Source organism: Hydra viridissima, unplaced genomic scaffold (genome assembly GCF_058129835.1).
Source record: "Hydra viridissima isolate aposymbiotic clone 2 unplaced genomic scaffold, HvirCarnegie_v1 scaffold_3, whole genome shotgun sequence".
Taxonomy (NCBI): domain Eukaryota; kingdom Metazoa; phylum Cnidaria; class Hydrozoa; order Anthoathecata; family Hydridae; genus Hydra; species Hydra viridissima.
In genome coordinates this window covers 9,744,476-9,763,553 of record NW_028324302.1, presented here as the reverse complement: position 1 = coordinate 9,763,553, position 19,078 = coordinate 9,744,476, and the positions used below count along the sequence as shown (strand labels likewise).

The window sequence follows — 19,078 nt, the reverse complement described above, 5'->3', positions numbered from 1 at the left end:
ATGGTAATCGCTTTTACTTCCTCTGAATCTTTTTCATCATTTGTATTGTTAAAAGAAGCTATTAAAAAATATGAAGATACTAATTTTTTAAGTTATGGATTAGAGATGCTAGAACTATTGAGGCTGCTAGAAAATCAAGTAGTGTTGTATACATGGTGGTCAAAAATTTAAATATAGTGGCGAGGGAAAACGTAAAAGCTTGTAAGTTATTGTTTGTTTTTTTACACGATAATGTTAAAAAAATCAATTACAATTTTTTTAAACCAATTCAGAGATATCATTTATGAACACCGAAACAATATTATTTACAGAACCAATTACAGGACCACGAGGAACACTACTTAATACGTCTACCTAGTCTGAATAGAATTCACCGACTACTATACACTGATTTCTATTACTTATAAAATCCAATATTAGATGTGGCTAGCAATCATCACTTAGTGCTTTAGCAAAAATACCTAATACCTTAAGTTTAGTTACATACAACTAGTTCCTAATACCACAAGTTTAGTAACATAACACCCCTAGGTTAGTTACATATAACTTTAAACAAACAAAGCTATGAATGGCTGTTTCAAGATGAGCTATAAGGCTTCTTGTTTGTTTTTTTTTTTGAAAATATTCACTTAAGAGGTGTTGGCGCTACTCCACTTTCTACTAGCAGGTAATGGAATTTAATGGCATTTACTCTTATCGCATCAATTTGCTTTAACTGGATTCTTAGTTTGTTAGCTTGAGTGTCTTTTAAAACTTTTGTCAAATAAGTTGAAAAATTCTTTCATTGATTATATTCTACAATTAACTTTAAAACAAGTTAAACATTTTTTAACTAAAAAATTAATTCTTTAAAACTATGGACATTCTTTTAATACTTCAAGTTAGCCCCCCGTGAATTTATTTTCATTATGTTTGTCATATAAAAAGGTGCTTCAGAATAGTTTTTCTGCTTCTTCATTTATCTACATATCATGGCTCTTCGAAGACCAACAATAGACGCTTTTGACTCACTTTCTTTGACAGAAATAGGAGCAAAATTCAAATACGATATCGAAGCTACAATTCACTGGTGCAGAACTTATTGTTTAGTCGCTGAAAGTATGAATTGTAGTGTATGTAACGTGCCCTGCACACAGCAAACAAAGAATGGGTCAGTTGATCAAGTTATTTGGAGATGTCCAGTCAAACGCTGCAAAAGAACCTTCAACATTAGAAATGGCAGCTTCTTTGAGAAATCTCACCTACAATTGTGGCAAATATTGGGCTTAACTTACGCTTGGAGTAGAAGTGCAGGTAAGAGCCGGGGATTATCAATAAGTGATTTAAGGCAAGAGTTAAATATCGGAAACGACAGCACCATTGTTGATTGGAATCAATTTTGCAGAGACATTTGCGTCTCATACTTCCTCAATAACCCTGATTCAATAAGCGGTCCAGGGTGCATTGTTGAAATAGAGGAATCTGTTTTTTGACGAAGAAAATATCAAGTTGGTAGAATAATCCCGCAGCAATGGATATTTGGTGGGTATGAACCTGCAACGAAAAAAGTCTTTTTGGTTCCTGTCCAGAATCGCGATGCTGCAACATTAATTCCTATCATACATCAATGGATACTTCCTGGCTCTATTGTCTGGAGTGATATGTGGGCAGCATATAATGATTTGCAAGCTCCTGCATATTTACATGGTACCGTTAACCACACCCTCAACTTTGTAGATCCACAGACAGGTGTAACAACAAATCACGTGGAAGCTATGTGGTGTCGAGCAAACGCAAAATTCAAATCAATGATGGGGCCAACTAATCGCGAAATGGTAGCTGATTATTTATCCGAGTTTACGTGGATGCAGAGATTTTCCGAACATCAGTTTTTTCACTTTTGGGATCAAGTTTTAACAGCATATCCTGTTTGATATCCTGTGTGCATCAAACGTAACATACATTATAATTCATGCCTAAGGTTGTGTAAATCAAAAAACGGCTGAATTTTCATAGCCACACAAAATTATTAAGAAAATTTTTTGCAAAGAACGTTAAGAAAGACCTTTTTCTTTACTCTATGAATGTTTTATTGAGTATTTTAGCTTACTCAATGGTTCGCATTAGATAAACAACTTGAGTAGATGCAAGCACATAATATATATTTATAATACAAGAGGTTTAGTACAAAGTCTTAACATAGTACTCTTAACATAGTCAAGTATAGATTAACAAAACTTAAGAAAGCATGGCTAGCATACAATGCATTGCGGGAATATTATTAACCCGGTAGTTTATTTTCGAGAAGCCGAACAGGCTCCAACAAGTTTGTCTTTCCAATTAATTTTTTTCTTTAATAACAAAAAAAAAAAAAAATCGAAAAAATAATCGTAAATTCTGTTATAAAACTAAAATTTTTAAGAAGGAATCGCATTTTCGCAAGAGCGACACGTTTTATAACTGTATAACTCGATAGTCTGCCTGATAGCTCTGGAAAGAACTTACGCGTCTATATTAAACCAGAAACAATTCCTTATAGTAAAAACCAAGGAGCTTATTCACTAAACTTTCGTAACTTTTGCGCACAACTAAGGTTACGGAAATCGTAAGTTCTTGTTACAACTTGGTATTCACTAATGTTTCGCAGCATTTCCGTAAAGTTAGGGTTGCGCATAAGTTGCGCTGAACTTACGCAAAAACTTACGCAAACAAAAACAACTGAGTTGATTTTTTTTTTAATAAACCAAATTTCCGTAACTACCTTTATCAAAGGATATTTTTCTGAAGATGAATTCATATAACTTCTGTAACAAAAAACAAAATTATTAGGTAAAGAAATGTAAACTGGTATAATAACAAGCCGTTATCAAGTTATAAAATAACTGAATTTATGAGTTATTATTAACATATAATAATTTTGTTCCTAATTAGATAAAGCAAGTTATCTACACTCTTTTTTGCTTAAAAAATTAGCACATTATTTAAGGCATTAAACTACCAAAACAATATATGCATTAATATTAAGCAATTTTGCAAACCTTACATTCAATTTCTTTTTAAAAAGAGGAAAATAGGGTTTCAGATTCAGGGCTTTCGAGAGCGTCAATGGCGCGCGGGTCAAAATTGGAGAATGGTGCCCCTTTTCAAGCCAAGAAATTTCAAAATTTAAAGTTTTGCGAATCCAGTAATTATCAATTTCTGACACAACACATTATATTTCTGCGTTACAATCATATTGCCAACCATCCTGCTCGTCATAAATCTTGAATTAATCTGCTGAATCTGACTATCCAAACCAATATTTAAAATGTTCTACTCGAATTTTTTCTTTTAGTTGTCATGGAAATGGGCTGTGTTTGATGCCTCATCGTGAAAGCGCTTCGGTTTACGCTTTCTTTTAGTAGCGAGTTCACTTTCGAATCCTTGGGGTCCAGCTACTGCTACAACCTCTTGAAAAATCTGCGACCAAGAGCCCCTAATCCGTTTAAGTCGCTTACATTCTAATAAAACTTCAAAGAAATTATGAGAGAATAAAAAACGGGGCACAAGTAAAAGATTTTTGATTTCAATTTCTCAGGTTTAGCAGATGAAAAATGAGGTCAGCATACTTTTTCGCTCATAGATTCTAATGCCACCTATAAATCTAATTGAATATTATTTTGTGATATTTTTACAATTCGTGCATTTTTATTCCGAATACTAAAGTTTAAACCTCAAATACAAAAGATAAGCAGGTTACACATTGTTTTTCATTAAAATGTTTTCTATTTAATGTAAAAAAAAAAAAAAAAGTTTATGATGGGTCGTCCGGCGCCCCTTCAAGCTTGGCGCCCGGGTCAACTTGCCCCCCCCCCCCTCTCTTGAAGGCCCTGTTCAGATTTGCTTAATCTGATTTACACTTACATTATAAAGATTTTGTAACTTTGGACATTTAATATACAATTAAACTTGCCATAAACATTTACTTCTATTATAAATATCATGTAATTAAACACACCTAAATAATTAACAAATTGTATACGGAAACAACAACATTTCATGGGGGCCTGCAAGATTTTTTGATGTTTCCGATATGACAATTTCAGGCAATGTGTAAACTCTGCACTTTAGTATGATAATGCTATTTTATTATTTATACATTGCCTTGACATTTGGTGTAGTGGGGCAAACTTTTTGGTGTATTCTTGTTCTCAGACTCCAATCACTTCTTTATACTTGCAAATTAATCTCATTTGACATAAACATCAACATAATTAAGCTTGTATGCCTAAAAGTGTCATATCTAAAACAAAATATCCTGTGGGCACCCATGAAACATTTCAACAATATATCATTGCCTTTGACTTGCAAACATATGGTTTTTGATTTAAGTTCCTCTTAAAATACCAAGTCGAATTTGGTTGGTTTGAGTTAATTTAGATTGAACATCATGAACATTATCTTCACCATTGTCCTCAAAGTTAACGTCATCAGGAATTTCTAATCCTAAGGAAATGCAAAGGTTTTTCAGTAAAGTGCAAGTTAAAATTATTTTGCAGCAAGTTGTTGGGGTGTACTGAAGTGTTCCACCACTTTTTTGCAAACAACTCCAATGGTTTTTGAGATGTCCAATGGTTTGCTCCACATCACTACGTACCTGACGGTGAACTTTATTAAAGTATATTTCCTCTGATGTGATTGGCTGATTAAATGGTGTAACCATGACTGGTAACAACCCTGAGTCTGCAAAAAAGGAAACCTGAATTTGGATCATATTCTATTGTCTGTTTTAATGCAGAATTAGAAAAGATAAAGACATCATGGCACAATCCAGGATACTTTGCAACAACATCTCTAAACTTTCCATCAGCATCAATGACAACCTGACAGTTCAAAGCAGGATATCCTTTTCTAAAAAAATAGAAGCTAAAAATCTTTAAAATATTAAAATGTTTAAAACTCCTGAGAGCAGCAAAAACCTTTTTAGGAAACGTTAGCATCAAGATAGAACAACTGTTCACCTTTGGCCAAAACATTGTTTTTTTTACATGATTTTTTATCATAAACTATATGACCTTATATTATGATATTGTTTTAAGTTTAGCACTTACGTTAAATAATTTGATGTTTTCAAACTTCGAAGAACTATGATGTGCTATTTAAAATATTTTAAAAACTTTGACTTTTGTAATAAATATGTCGCACTTTGTGAAATTTAAGCATTGTCTCTCCATAAATTAAAAAAAATTTTTACATATAACTAACAACAAGGTTTTCTCTGGGATTTTTGCTACCTCAAGGTTTACTAGGTATTCCAGGTTGAGTGAAAACCTTGCATAAAGCACCATCTTTAAGCTCCATTCGTAACAATCCATTAATAACAAGCATATTTAACAATAAAGAATGGTAAGATTATAGCTAATCTTTTTTGCATTGACTAATAATTCTTACCAATTACTGCTTGAAAACTCCTAGTTGATAAAAGCCTTAGCACTATCAGTACTTTTGCTTCTGAAAAAATTGGGTTGCTTCTCAATGTGATTAGTGACAGATGATTATGTAAAGTGTTGACAATATCTCTTATATTACTTTTTGGTAAACAAAACTTTTGAAGACATTCCACATCAGAGTAATCGGTTAATAATCGGTTAAAGCAACACGCTGAGTCTCATGCCAAAGTTGATCTTGATCATGTGCAGCCAGGGCCGCCGAGAGCCTTCAAGCCGCCCGGGACAAAACCTTTTTTGGCGCCCTTATAGATTTCGCTTCATATATATACTTAGCATAGAAGCAAAAAAGTACATTATGCCTTTATAGCTACTTTAACTTTATTTCATTTTTTGCTAACTAACCGCAGCATAAACAATTCCTAACTTAAATAAAATTTTTGAGCTTTTTTCGAGGCAAAATTATAAATTACTTCATCATATCACAATGATTTCGCGAGATCATTTTCAATAGACAAGATCATAAGATTTGAAAGTCGCTCTTGTCCCATGGTGGCTCTGAAATAGTTTTTTATAATCTTAAGTTTACTAAAACATCTTTCACCCTCTGCAATGGATATTGGTATTGTGTGAAAAATGATTAATTTCGAAAATATTTGTAAATTGCTTCGAAAATAATATATATATATATATATATATATATATATATATATATATATATATATATATATATATATATATATATATATATATATATATATATATATATAGACCTATATATTTCTACTAAACCACCTTCAAATCAGTATTTTGATTAGTAGCTTTGTAAAACCAACGTTATTCTTGGAGCATTTGTTTATTTTTTCACATTCTTTTACCCTTTTGGAAGCCAATGCCCTATTTTGGGCACCAGAAAGTTTTTTACGATTCATTATTAACAGTTACTGTAAATAACCGTACGCATCAATAAAATAATAGCATTGTCAACTACGCAAACTCATCAAGAAATTATAAACTCAATCTCAAAAAGCTAATGTCATATATCAATATTTCAATAGTTAAATATAAATCTTAAACATGAATTACCATAAATAAGTTGATCGTAAAGAGTTGAAAAATATTTACTATTACTTTCTAAATTCTGAATAGAATTATTTCTAAATTGTATTCACAGTTTGTTATTTTTTCGAGGCATTAAAAATAATGATATAACGCGAGTAATATATACATTTCAATTATGGCATTTTAAGATTAAAAAAACTATTTTTATTTTACTTTGGCATCTGGCGCCCCATCGACATCTGCCGCCCGGGACAAACTGTCCCTTTGCCCCCCCCCCCCCCGTGTGCAGCTAGAATAATTGGAATATCTATTTTCAATAAACTTTTATAAAGCTGTTAAAACAACGGTATAAATTATGATCATAATACTTAATATGACATGTACCTTTTTAAAAAAATTTTTTAAAGAAGATCATAAATTTAAAAATAGTAATACTATATCTATATAAGATGTTATGCTGTTGTACAGGGACTGTGCAGTTATATTTTTGTACAGGGACTTGTATAATACAAATCTGCACATAATATAACATCTTATGAAGATGATATTCTAATATTGTAATTATAGCGTTACTTGTGAATAATTGTGTGCGTAAAGGATATGTCATTATAGCGTTACTTGTAAATAATTGTATGTGTGAAAAGATGTGTGAATGCCGTATAGTATTACTTGTAAATAATTGTATTTGTGAAAAGATATGCGTGAATACCTAGGGAATTAATTTGTATATAAATTGTGTTGAATTTTACAAAGATATATCGGCGTTTACGCACAACTAAAAAACGATCTTTTTTATGCGAAACTACAATATATATATATATATATATATATATATATATATATATATATATATATATATATATATATATATATATATATATATATATATATATATATAGTATAACATCTATATAAGTTGTTATATAATGTTACGTATATTATGTTACATTATAAAGATGTTTTATTATGTGATATTAGTAATATGAAAATATATCATCTTTTCTAAGATGCTATTATATATAAGATATATTAAGCCTAATAAATATAATAATATAACATCTTAATAAGATGCTATATCATTATAATGCAGTTATTTTTTGTTAATATCTGTGATTATTGTTAACCCTAACTATAATATGAATAATTTACATATGTTAAGATCCCTAATAATATATCAATCTAACAATAGAACTACATAATTATCATAAAAATATAACGCTATTCTTATTATTTAGTGATTTAAAAGTTACGCCAAAGTTAAGGCAGCTCATAGCAAGCGTAACTTTTCTTGCGTAAATTGAGCTGAGCAAATTTCTAAAAAGTTTAGTGAATACCATTTCAGTTTGATGAATACCGATAGTTAAGGTTGAACTTACGCAAAAACTTACGAAAGTTTTTTTGAAGCGCTTTGAAGCTGCGCAAGTTTGGTGAATACGACTTTTACAGTTTTGAACTTACGCCAAACTTACGCAAAAAAAAAGTTTGGTGAATAAGCACCCAGACTGGCAATGTTTTGCGGTTAAAAACAATATCAACCGTAAAGTTAGTGAATTCAAGATAGCGAATATTAGCGATTTGTGGTATATTTTTGTACTTTCAACTTCAGGTTAGAGCACTTTCCGATGATTTTGAGACCCATGTTTTTAACGATTCTTAATCAGCATAAAATTCTCTATCAGAATCAATCATAAAATTAGGGGGGGGGGGGGGAGAAAGTGGAGTAGCGCCAGAGGTGTTACTAAAACTCTTGTAATAGGTATGTGGACTGATTTTTTAAAATTGAGCATATACTAAAATGTTATATATCATTAGAAAGCCCTTCAATGCAGTATTTTAAAGGTGAAAAAATTATTAAAAACGAAAAATTTAAAAAAAAGTTATGACGTTTTTAGTAGCAAATTTTCGATATATGGATTTATTGAAGAAATTGGTTCCAAAAAAATTTTTTTTTCACTGAAATTGTTATAACTTTGTCAAATATTATCCAAATACCTAAACCTTGGTATCAAAAGATAGATGTAAGAGTAGGCTACAAGTTCACATAACTCTATAGATAGAAGGGGTGTATAGAGGGCCAGAGGGGGAACCGGATTACCATCGTAACCTTAAAAAAATGTTTTTAAATTGTGTTTATTTAAAAAGAGAGACATAACTTTACAAATCTTACCACATTACAAGATGCAAGTTGGAGTATCCACCCTAAAAATAAGCCAAAGATAAAATAAATTCAAAAAATTTTTAAAATACAAAATATAATAAATTTATGTCTTGGCTTTTAGCATATGATATTATTTAAAATTCCAATAATGAAACTAAATAAATCATTTTTAACAATAGACACCACGTGAAGGTAAGCCACTGAGGTAAATTTTAAAGAAGTTCTGACATCATATGCATTTCAGCTAGTGTTAAAACAAATGACCTTGCGTTGCAAAGTCAAATTTTTATCTGGTGAAAATAATAATTATATTGTCAAAAGCAGTGAAGGTCAGCTTAAAGTTACTTCTATTTAATGTGCTTGTATGTTTTTCAAGTCCATGAGTCTGCCTTGTCGTCATATCTTTGCTCTTTGCCAGTTGCAAGGAATGAATCTGTTTGATGCTGGGCTATATACAGAAAGATGGACCAGAGAGTATTATCGTCAGCATCAGCAAGTTTTTAGTACACCTGCCAGAAATGAAGATTCTTGTGTAAAGCTCCAAGAAAAAAAATACTTTCTCAGCATGAAAAGTTCAAGCTTGCTCTTCAAGCAACTTCATTTCTAGCTACTTTAGTATCAGAGTCTACTGGACATACTTTTGAACAGCGAATGAATCTTCTTCAAGCATTGCAAAAGGGTTGGGAACATGGAAAGGTCATGGTTGTAAATGAACTTTTTGAGAAAGACTCTATATTCTTAACTCCGGATTTTTCGATTGCAGGAGTACAAGAGGGTACATCAACATCATCAACTGTTGAAGAATCGTTTCACAGAGAACTGGAGAAATTAGCAGACCTGAATGGAAACCCTCAGAACAAAGATAAAGTTATCAGAAAAGTGCTGTCAGAACAATTTGTTGTGGATAGCACAAAACCACACCAAGAAGAATGTTTAGTTATGGAAAAAGAAGGAGGTATTACAGTTAAATATGAATTTAGAAATTATTATCTGCTATTGAAGATAAAATACGTAAAGTATGAGTCATGTAAGAATAAGAAGAATAAGAATTATAGAATCTTATACATTCATTTTAGTTTCTGGCTTAAAGAAGATTCATTTACCTCAATGAGTTGTTCAATGTGGGCGCCCAAAAGGTGTAACACTTACAACTATAGGTCTGCCTAAAAAACATTGCCGACAGTCTTCTGATGTCCCAGTTCCTTTTGTGAAACTTGATCCTGTTAAAAGACATGCTAGTATGTTAAAAATGATTGTATTACATGTTATAAACATCTGTATACTGTTTTGTATAATTTTATATTTATCAGCATTTAGTTGCAAACAAAAGCAAATGAGTAAAAAGTTAACTAGGGTAGAGCTTATTTGTGAAATTGCTTTTTTTAATTGAATTTTAAAATTGCATTAATAATTCATTAAAGTTTAACTTCATTTTTTCTTTTAATAGTTAATTCTATGGAATTAGTAATAAAGATCAGTTTGTTCTCTTATAGTGATGCTTAGTTGGGTTTTAAAAGCTGATGATGTACAGAAAGCTCTTTCTGTCACCCTAATTGATAGCAGTGCTATAGAAAAAAAGACCAGATTGCGTTTCATCCTCAATTCTTGATGAATGTGCATTAGAATTTCTTTCATCAATTCAGTTATATTTTACTTCAGATGCATGGAAAACTGTCCGCAAAGTAATCGACTCTAAAAAAAATCAACACATTTGGCCTTGCGCTGTATGCCAGAAAAGCACAAATGAGGGAAATAAAACTGGCAGTGCAATTGCATGCGATTCATGCCTCTGGTGGTCACACAGAAAATGTGTAGGCCCGTTATTGGATATCCAGGACTGGGATGCCGCAAAAGGACCACATGGCAGTTGCTATCTGGCAAACCAGCTCTGGTGAATCTTTTACGGTACAACAATGGCTTATATCGGCTCCGGCATGCTATTCATGGAACTTTAATGTCCCGTAAATGGATCGCCAGAGCTGACGTAGCCGGCACTAGCCCATACGAACGCTGCTACTTGGGTATACTATTCTTCACTTACCCAAGTAGCAACGTATACATGGCCCGACAAAGGTCCGGTTCCGGCTGTGGAACAGGGCCGGGCCTGGCTTGCCAGACCTGGCGCAATGCCGCCATGCGCATTGGCTTAATTATGGCCCAGGGCAGGCTAGCCATTGCAGGCTCTGGTGTTTCAACGGGCCACCACTGGCAAATGCTTAAAGGTCCTATGCAAGCCCATAGATTCACCAGAGCCGAATCGGTGACGGGCCATAAACAGTAAATCTCTATTATTATAACGTTCCTCTTCATCGGTTTTATATATTGCATGTACATATCACTCAAATGTGAAAGCAAAGTTTTAGATTGCTAATTTATTTTAATTAAATTATTAAAGCCTGCCATTTAAATGCTCCTTAGTAATGGAATAGAGAAAATACCATTAAGTTAAATCACTCTTTTCGATTTGTAAATTTAAAACAAAATGAATGTAAACTGCTTCATCAATATAAAACCAAATTCAACAAACAAATTCTATTTATAAATCTTATAAAGAAGAATTCGTTAACAAAAATAAACAATTTTTGACTTAATTATTATATTATATATAAAGTAAATTATTAATAATATATATGATATAAAAATGAAGCTGCTATGAATATCGCAGATAAAGAGTTCAAGAATTTGTTACCAATAATATTTAAATTATTGCTTTAAATTATTACTGGCTAACCACAACTGGACCACTGCACAGTGGAAAATAAAGGTGTGTTTCGGACCAAAAATCGATAACTTTTTTGTTACTAAAAATAGAGATTTGAAAATTTGCACAAATGTAAAGTAGTATATGACGCTTCTAATGAAATACTTTTTGTAAGAATTTTTTGTAATACAATATTAAAAATAAATAAATAAAAATCAAAAACTTCAAAATTGGCAGTTTGTTAATTTACACTTTAACACAATGCTTTACAAATGTATGAAAATACCTTAAAATTATTAAAAATGACGAAAAATACATAAAATGCTTACCTAGTAATTATAGAAATATTTAAAACAGTTTCTTAATAACAATTTTGAAATAGTTGCTTTTATGAAATAATGTATAGGTATATTAAGGTGGTACCAGGGTAAAGGTAACTTTTTAACAAGAAATTGAAAACTATTAATAGACTTTAGCTCTTTTCTATTAATGAACAAAAAAAATATATAAAACAGTAGCCAAAAAAAAATTTTTAGTGATGACGTCATTAATTATGCGCATAATTAGTGTTATGTTACCCCCAAAACTGCTTATTCTTTCATCTAATATAACTAACTCAAAAAGAGTCAAAACTGCTTGAAAATTTGAACATGAATTCTTTAATGTATTAAGAATGTTGTCTATGAAACAGAATTTTTTAAAACATTTTAAATTTTACCAGGTTGACATTCGAACTTTAAGATATAAAATTAAGGGTAGTTTGGGACCAAAGCATGATAAAAACGAGTTTTAAATAAAAAATAACAAAAATTTGCTTCACAGACAACATTCGTAATATGTTCATCTTTAAACCTGCAAAATTTCAGCCTATTATCTATTTTCTATGAAAAGTTATTTTTTCTGAAAAATTGAGATTTAGCGAGAAAAAAAGCGTTTCTAAGGTCGTTGTTATGAAGCAAGAACCAAACTGCTCTTTAAAAAAAGGCCAAATTTGATTAAAATTAAGAAGATTTTTGACTTTTTGAAAAACGCATATTGAAATAGGTAGATTTAAGAATTCAAAACATTAATTTTGGTATTTTTCAAAATTTTATCAAAAATAGCCGTTTTTTACCCTGGTACCACCTTAAAGGTACTATATCATAACTACATAGGGACTTTCAGTTCCTGAAATCAGTTCGTTGACTTTCAAAAGCTGCAGAGTATCTTCATCAAGTTCTTGCACATTTCACGCAAAGAATTTATTTGGCTCTTTACTTCATCTACAATGGCTTTAGTTTTCTTGGAAGTCTCTTTGCAGAATTCTATGCATATAGGTCGACAAAAACGAACATATGAAGGTGCCGTATTTTGCCAAACAACTGCGCCAGTTACTATATCAATTAGTTTGATAGACACCAAAGAACTAGTAAACAAATTTGCATCAGAAATAAGTTCAGATTCCTCTGGAAGTTTCTACTTGTATTGGATTTGGCCAGAGGAACTATCACAGCCCCATTTACTATATGAAAGTAAATGCTTGAATTCAATACTGTACACGGAATCTATGGTCAAATTTCTAGCTACAGTGTGATCCAATAAATCTTGCAGTTCCAGAATTTTCGGATGTGTGTTCGTAATTTCTATTGCAGAAGATGGTGGATAGCAGGTCTGTTTAATTTCTTGAATTTTACAATATGGTGGAAATATGGAACAGTTTTGTTCATTTGTCACCTTCCTCATGTACAAATATTGTGCTTTTGTTAAATCTAAATCAATAAACAGGCTGAGTGCTTCTTCATATTTTTCTGGCTTGCGTTTTCCATAAAACTCGATATTAAGTTATTTTGTCTTTATCAGCAATCCTTAATGATTCCACAAGTTTTGCTTCTGCTTCTTCTCCTATTGAACACAACGCCTGAAGATATGTATTAAAGATGTGATCAAATCCATATTGCTTAAGTAACATGGTATTTTTTCTTTTTTTGCTGGATTCTAATGAATCTCCATAAGACAAGCACGGTCTTCCGCGTTTTTCAAAAGAAGTAGATGGTGTGGAGTCGGTAATTGCCTCTTCTGAGTTAGGTAAAGATAGCTTTCTTTTTCTGTGACGCCAGTATCCATCGTTTATTAAAAGACGGAATAATGTGCCTTTAAATATCACTAATGATGAAACACAAGTTGTCCTCAGAAAGGTGATAATTTTCCTTTAAAATTGTTGACAGTGCCTCGACTGTCTTTCCTCCATCAATATAGGAAAGCAATAATTTACATTTCAAACACTTAAAAGTTGTCATTTTAACAAGTCACAAAAGTAACTTAAGTAATATTCAATACTCAAACGAGTCGATTTAATTTCCACTGTGAATTTGTTATACTGATATAAATGTTTCAACTCTTTATATATTGGCAGTGTACATTCACCACAAAAGGAGTGCAAAAATAAAAGAATGCCATGGTATCAATAAAAAATTGATAATAAGTTAAAAAACATATACCAAGCTATTGTTATAAATGAACAAAATTTGAAACCACGATAAAAAGCGGTTTTCTGTTTTTTTACTTTTATCACTCTTTTCTCGATAATTTCGGAAACCGCACGTTTCTGCAACTCATTCTTATACATGTTTTTACTAAACACCTAGGCTACAATACTACATTAAATGTAAAGCGTCTGGAAGCGTGGGTAACTACCAAAAGTCTCAGTGAACTTGAAGAATATTATTTTTTTTCATTTATTTTATTGTTCAAATAATTAATCCTAAACTGAACCATATAAGTAAAAATGTATAATTTTCTTAAAATCTCCATAACATGAGCTTTTCAAAAATGTATAATACTTTATATTTATTCCTAGAAAGTTTTATAGAAAATTAACTTTTAAAGTGATGAAGCGAACAGGTTTGAAATGAACATCCGCAAAAGTAATAAACAATAGGGCTTCATATCTTTTATTTTTACATAAAATTATCTGAAATTCCTGCATTAAAGTGATGATTGACTATTAAACTATTAAATAAAATTGAAATATAATGACAGTAACGACATTAGTAAAAAAAAATTATGATATGCTGTTGCTCTGCAATTTTCCACTGTGCACTGGTCTAAAACATAACTGAATAGCGTTTACGGCAATTTTTTTGAAGCAAGTTTTGGACTCTCAAGATGGCGACGGAATCAGCGAACGCTTATGTGAAAATTATAAAACTAATAATAATAAAGTTTTACATCTTGAGTTCAAATATTGATAAATATATAAGTTTCAAATAAATAATTCAACTACAAAGGATGATGTATATTCACAGGAGCATTAAGAAAAAATGGTCCAACCAAAGATACATCCAAAAGTGACATCCAAAAAGCCGTTATTCACTCTTTGGCAGGATCATAACAATGGCAGAAAACAAAGAACCATAAAAAAGTCTGCTGAGATAAATAGCTTTAAACATTGTTAAATACCAATGGTTGGTAGTATGGTTGCTATAATTGCAAACTGGCATAAATTATATACACAAATTGATTTTACATTTTAGTTCTAAATGTTTCATAAAGGGATTTTGATGATGACACAAATAATTTATCAATGATAATAAAAAAAATTGTAAAATAGGTAACCCCTTATAAAACATTTCTAAAGAAACTTAAATGTATATAACTCACATCTTTTTGATATTTTTATAATAATTTATATTATATATTATAATGTCATATTTTATATCATATATATTATCAATAATTTACTTTATATATAATGTAATAAATAAGTCAAAAATCGTTTATTTTTGTTAACGAATTCTTCTTTATAAGATTTATAAATAGAATTTTTTTGTTGAATTTGGTTTTATATTGATGAAACAATTTACATTCATTTTGTTTTAAATTTACAAATCGAAAAGAGTGATTTAACTTAATGGTATTTTCTCTATTCCATTACTAAGGAACATTTAAATGGCAGGCTTTAATAATTTAACTAAAATAAATTAGTAATCTAAAACTTTGTTTTCTCATTTGAGGGCCTGTTTATATGGACAAGGGCTAGCCCAATTGCCGAGCTAGCCCGGAAAACGAGCCAGTTTTAAAATTGTGTTTATATGAATTTTTCGCCAAAAAAATAAAAAATGATATCGAGGTCAGCCTGGCTTTTTCTAGCAGGGCTGGCCTCTTTATCGGTAAAATAATAACTTTAAAGATGGCAGCTAGCGACAAAAAAACACATTGCATTTTAACCAGAGTTGATAACGCTTCCCGGCGGCAAAGTAACTTTCTGCCGAAAGGCCGACTTTTTTTGGAGGCGGAAGCCACTGGCGGCGGCCGTCAGAAGATTTTTCGGAGGCAAGTTGGTTTAGAGACCGCCTCCAGTGGCTTCTGCCTCCCGATTGGCGGCAGCAGCCAGAACTTATTTTTGGAGGCAGAATGTTTTGAAGGCCGCCGCCAATCGGGAGGCGAAAGCCACTGGGGGCCGCCGTCAGAAGATATTTTGGAGGCAAGTTGATTTGGAGACCGCCTTCAGTGGCTTTCGCCTCCCGATTGGCAGCAGCAGCGAGAACTTATTTTTGGAGGCAGAATGTTTTGGATGCCGCCGCCAATCGGAAGGCGAAAGCCACTGGGGGCCGCCGTCAGAAGATATTTCGGAAGCAAGTTGGTTTAGAGACCGCCTCCAGTGGCTTCTGCCTCCCAACTAGCGGCGAAAGCCATACTGAAGTTGTTATTTTAGTCTCCCGCCGTCAGAAGAAATGAAAACAAAGGGTGTTGCCATGTTTGTCAATAAAGGAAAAGGAGCAGGAGTTTTTGATTGCTCGTAATTTTGCTCATTATTGATTGCTCTCGATTTTTAAAAGTGATAAAGAATTTGTTAAAACAATCGATAGCAAGGGAAAAAACAGCTTGGTTGTCGTTTGAGGCTGTCGTAAAAAACTCTCTTGGAAATAAAAAAGAAGAAAACTCTGCTGTTTAATTGTTAGAAAGTTGAAAGCCTTTTGTGCTCTTCGATGCGAAATAAGTATAAAACTTCGTTTTATAAATAGGCATCTTAAACAGTTTTTTGGTCAAGATAATTATTTAAAGGAGAGCGGTCCCACCAATATCTTAAGAAAATGGATGATCGTTATCAAGGACGTTTGGAAAAACACATGATGGCAGACCACTGTCCAACAGTACTGTTCAACTTTCTTTTGTCAACTTGCTTGATGCAAGTTGACAAAAGAAAAGAGCTACAAGCAAAAGTTTCTTCCCGATTAAATATTTATGAGAAAACGATTTGTTCGAAATCCTTTTCAAAATTAAAATTTACTTTTTTATAAATTTATAAAAGGTTTGACTTTGATAGGATGATGTTTATGCTATAAATTGTTTATTTTAAACGTGTTATTGACTTTTTTTTCATCTTTTAATTTTATAAAAAATAAAATCTTTCAAAATATACCCTGGAATTTCCAAATAAGTTTCAATTCAGAAATACTTCGGAAAAAAATGTGCTTACTACCTAAAATTTGCAAAAATTAAAAAATTCTATGCAAAAAATCTGATGTGACATTAAATGGAATCCTTTTTTTTATTGCTTGTATTATAATATAATTCAAGCTTATTGGAAGACTAATATTATTTTGTCAATTGAAAACTTAAGATAGTAAATAAAAACTTTTTTTCGATACTCTCCAGTTAGATACTTTAGACTTGATAAGTTTTTCCACCATCCTGACGATATTATACAATATTTAAAAACGATAAAAAATGACGTTCTTCAAGAAAAAAAAAAGTATAAAAGTATTTTTTAATGACGTCAAACACCACAACACTGTGATTGTTTTCATTGTGGTTTTTTTAATCATAACTTGTTAAGGACTAAATGTTTTTTTTTATTAATCAAGGACTTGCCTTGTCATTATTTTCTAATGTTTCAGTTAGCAATGTTAATGCAAGTTGAATATAGTTATTTAGCTATCAGCAGAGTTTATAAAAGACGGAAAAATTCTCAACTACACTTTTCTTTCGCAGCCATTGGCGTCCGCCTCCCCAAAATACGGAAATCTTGAAAATCGTTTTATAACATTGCCAAATTTTGAGTATTTTAACAAAATTATGACTTTGTCAGAGATTGGCTTTTATTAAAAGTTATCGAATAAAATATTTTGGTACTTTTTTCTATTACATAAACTTAAATAAAAACTGATTTAATCATCGAAACAAAAGTCAATTTTACTGAGTGTTCAAAGACAAGAATTAAAGTTTGGGTTATGTTTTATATTCCATTTTAAAACAAGTAACATAAAATAGAATCTTTTTATATATATGATTAACGTAATAAAGAGAATTTAACTTTGTCAAGCAAATCCAAATTTTGTCTAACTACTAAAATCGCGTTTAATGTTTCATCCGAAAGCCGAGTTCTCAAATGGGTGTAGACCATTGCAAAGCTACTAAAATCTCGTTCAACTTTGACCTGAGAAAATGCAGCACCAAAAACAACTTGAGAAATATTGTAAAGTTCCTTCCATTTAGGATCATCACGTTTTAAGTGCCAATATTCAAGAATATTAAAATTCTCATTCACATCAATACGTGGCTCACTATATACAATATTTGTTATTTGCTGATGAATTCTTGTGTTTTGTATAAAATCTATGCTTTGACGTTGACCTCCTCCTGAAAGAAGAGATACCAATTATTTGTTTATCAAACAACAAGTATTGTCTAATCGAACTGATTATCGAATCATTAAAAGTTTCAAAGTTTTTCAAACACTTAAAAGATAAAAACTTTTATTTAAAATTTGACTTTTTGACCTTAAATCAATAAAAGGTTAAACTACTTTTGTTTGGTTTGTGAAGAAAAAAAAAAAAAAAAAAAAAATGGAGGAAACGAATAATACTCTACGATGACGAAAATCATTAATATCAAGTTATTGAGTAGTATTGAACTTTTATTGACACACAGTGTGGAAATTCTTGATTTTTTAATGTAATTGAATAAAATTTGTTTAATGAACCGCTTGATATCAAATACTGGTTAAATATCAATTACTAAATGATAGTAAAATCTCTACCTGAAAGTTGAGTCAAACGTTCTTCATCTTCATCTCGTAAGTTTTCAGGCTGTCGAGCAATTTCAGCAAGTTGTCTTTGTGAGTTTGCAAAGTGATGAATCTTCAGTAAATGATCTACTCCACGGCTTCTCAATAAGTCGTTGAAAACTTCATGACTAGCACTATTCCATGCAAAACGAGGATCCAGTAAGAGAGCAGCGATGAAAGCATCACATTCAAAAAACCTTTGTGAACGTAAATTTAAAGCTTCTAGAAGTTTAGATGTTAAATTATTTTGTCCATCGGCAATCTTTTCTAAATTCATCACCATTCTCATCCATCGTAAAAAGAAGTCCGACATGGTATAGTCTGATCTTTGAAAATCCTTCATTGCATAAAATATCGGCTCGAATGTTCTTGCTTATTCCTCAATAAATTTCCAGGTTTCATCATTTAATCTCAGCTCGCGGTTATTTCGATTAGTCCCGATTTGTTCATATATCGCGAGTTTTTCAAACATGTCTGATACCATGATGTAAGTACTACTCCATCTCGGAGCATTATCTTTGCGTGGTCTCTTGAGATCAGCAAAAATTGCATCATATTTAGGCGCTTGTGTATTTCTTATAAATTTTCTTATTTCAGCAAGAGTGGCTTCAAACGGCTCTGTTACGTCTTTTGCAGCTAATTGGCAAACATGCGCTCCACAAAACATTTTGGTACAGATTGCACCAATATTATTTTCTAACACA

General features: G+C 31.5%; 1 protein-coding gene and 1 pseudogene across 1 annotated transcript; one reads left to right on the top strand and one right to left on the bottom strand.

The window, feature by feature from the left end:
* Window positions 1-10,520, top strand: LOC149890934 (uncharacterized; annotated as a pseudogene).
* Window positions 10,521-16,196: 5,676 nt separating this feature from the next.
* Window positions 16,197-18,681, bottom strand: LOC149890933 (uncharacterized). The gene is made up of 2 exons (XM_090083357.1): window positions 18,348-18,681; window positions 16,197-17,947 (listed from the first exon to the last, which is right to left on the bottom strand). Exons 1-2 carry the CDS (start codon window positions 18,661-18,663, stop codon window positions 17,598-17,600), a joined length of 666 nt encoding a protein of 221 aa, XP_089939483.1. The 5' UTR covers window positions 18,664-18,681; the 3' UTR covers window positions 16,197-17,597.
* Window positions 18,682-19,078: the final 397 nt, after the last annotated feature.

Bases quoted from the DNA above. Each gene is read 5' to 3' on its own strand.
- LOC149890933 (XM_090083357.1), bottom strand. From the start codon at position 18,663: ATGAGAATGGTGATGAATTTAGAAAAGATTGCCGATGGACAAAATAAT. The intron at 17,948-18,347 runs GTAGAGATTTTA...CTCTTCTTTCAG, and splicing joins ACGTTTGACTCAACTTTCAG to GAGGAGGTCAACGTCAAAGC.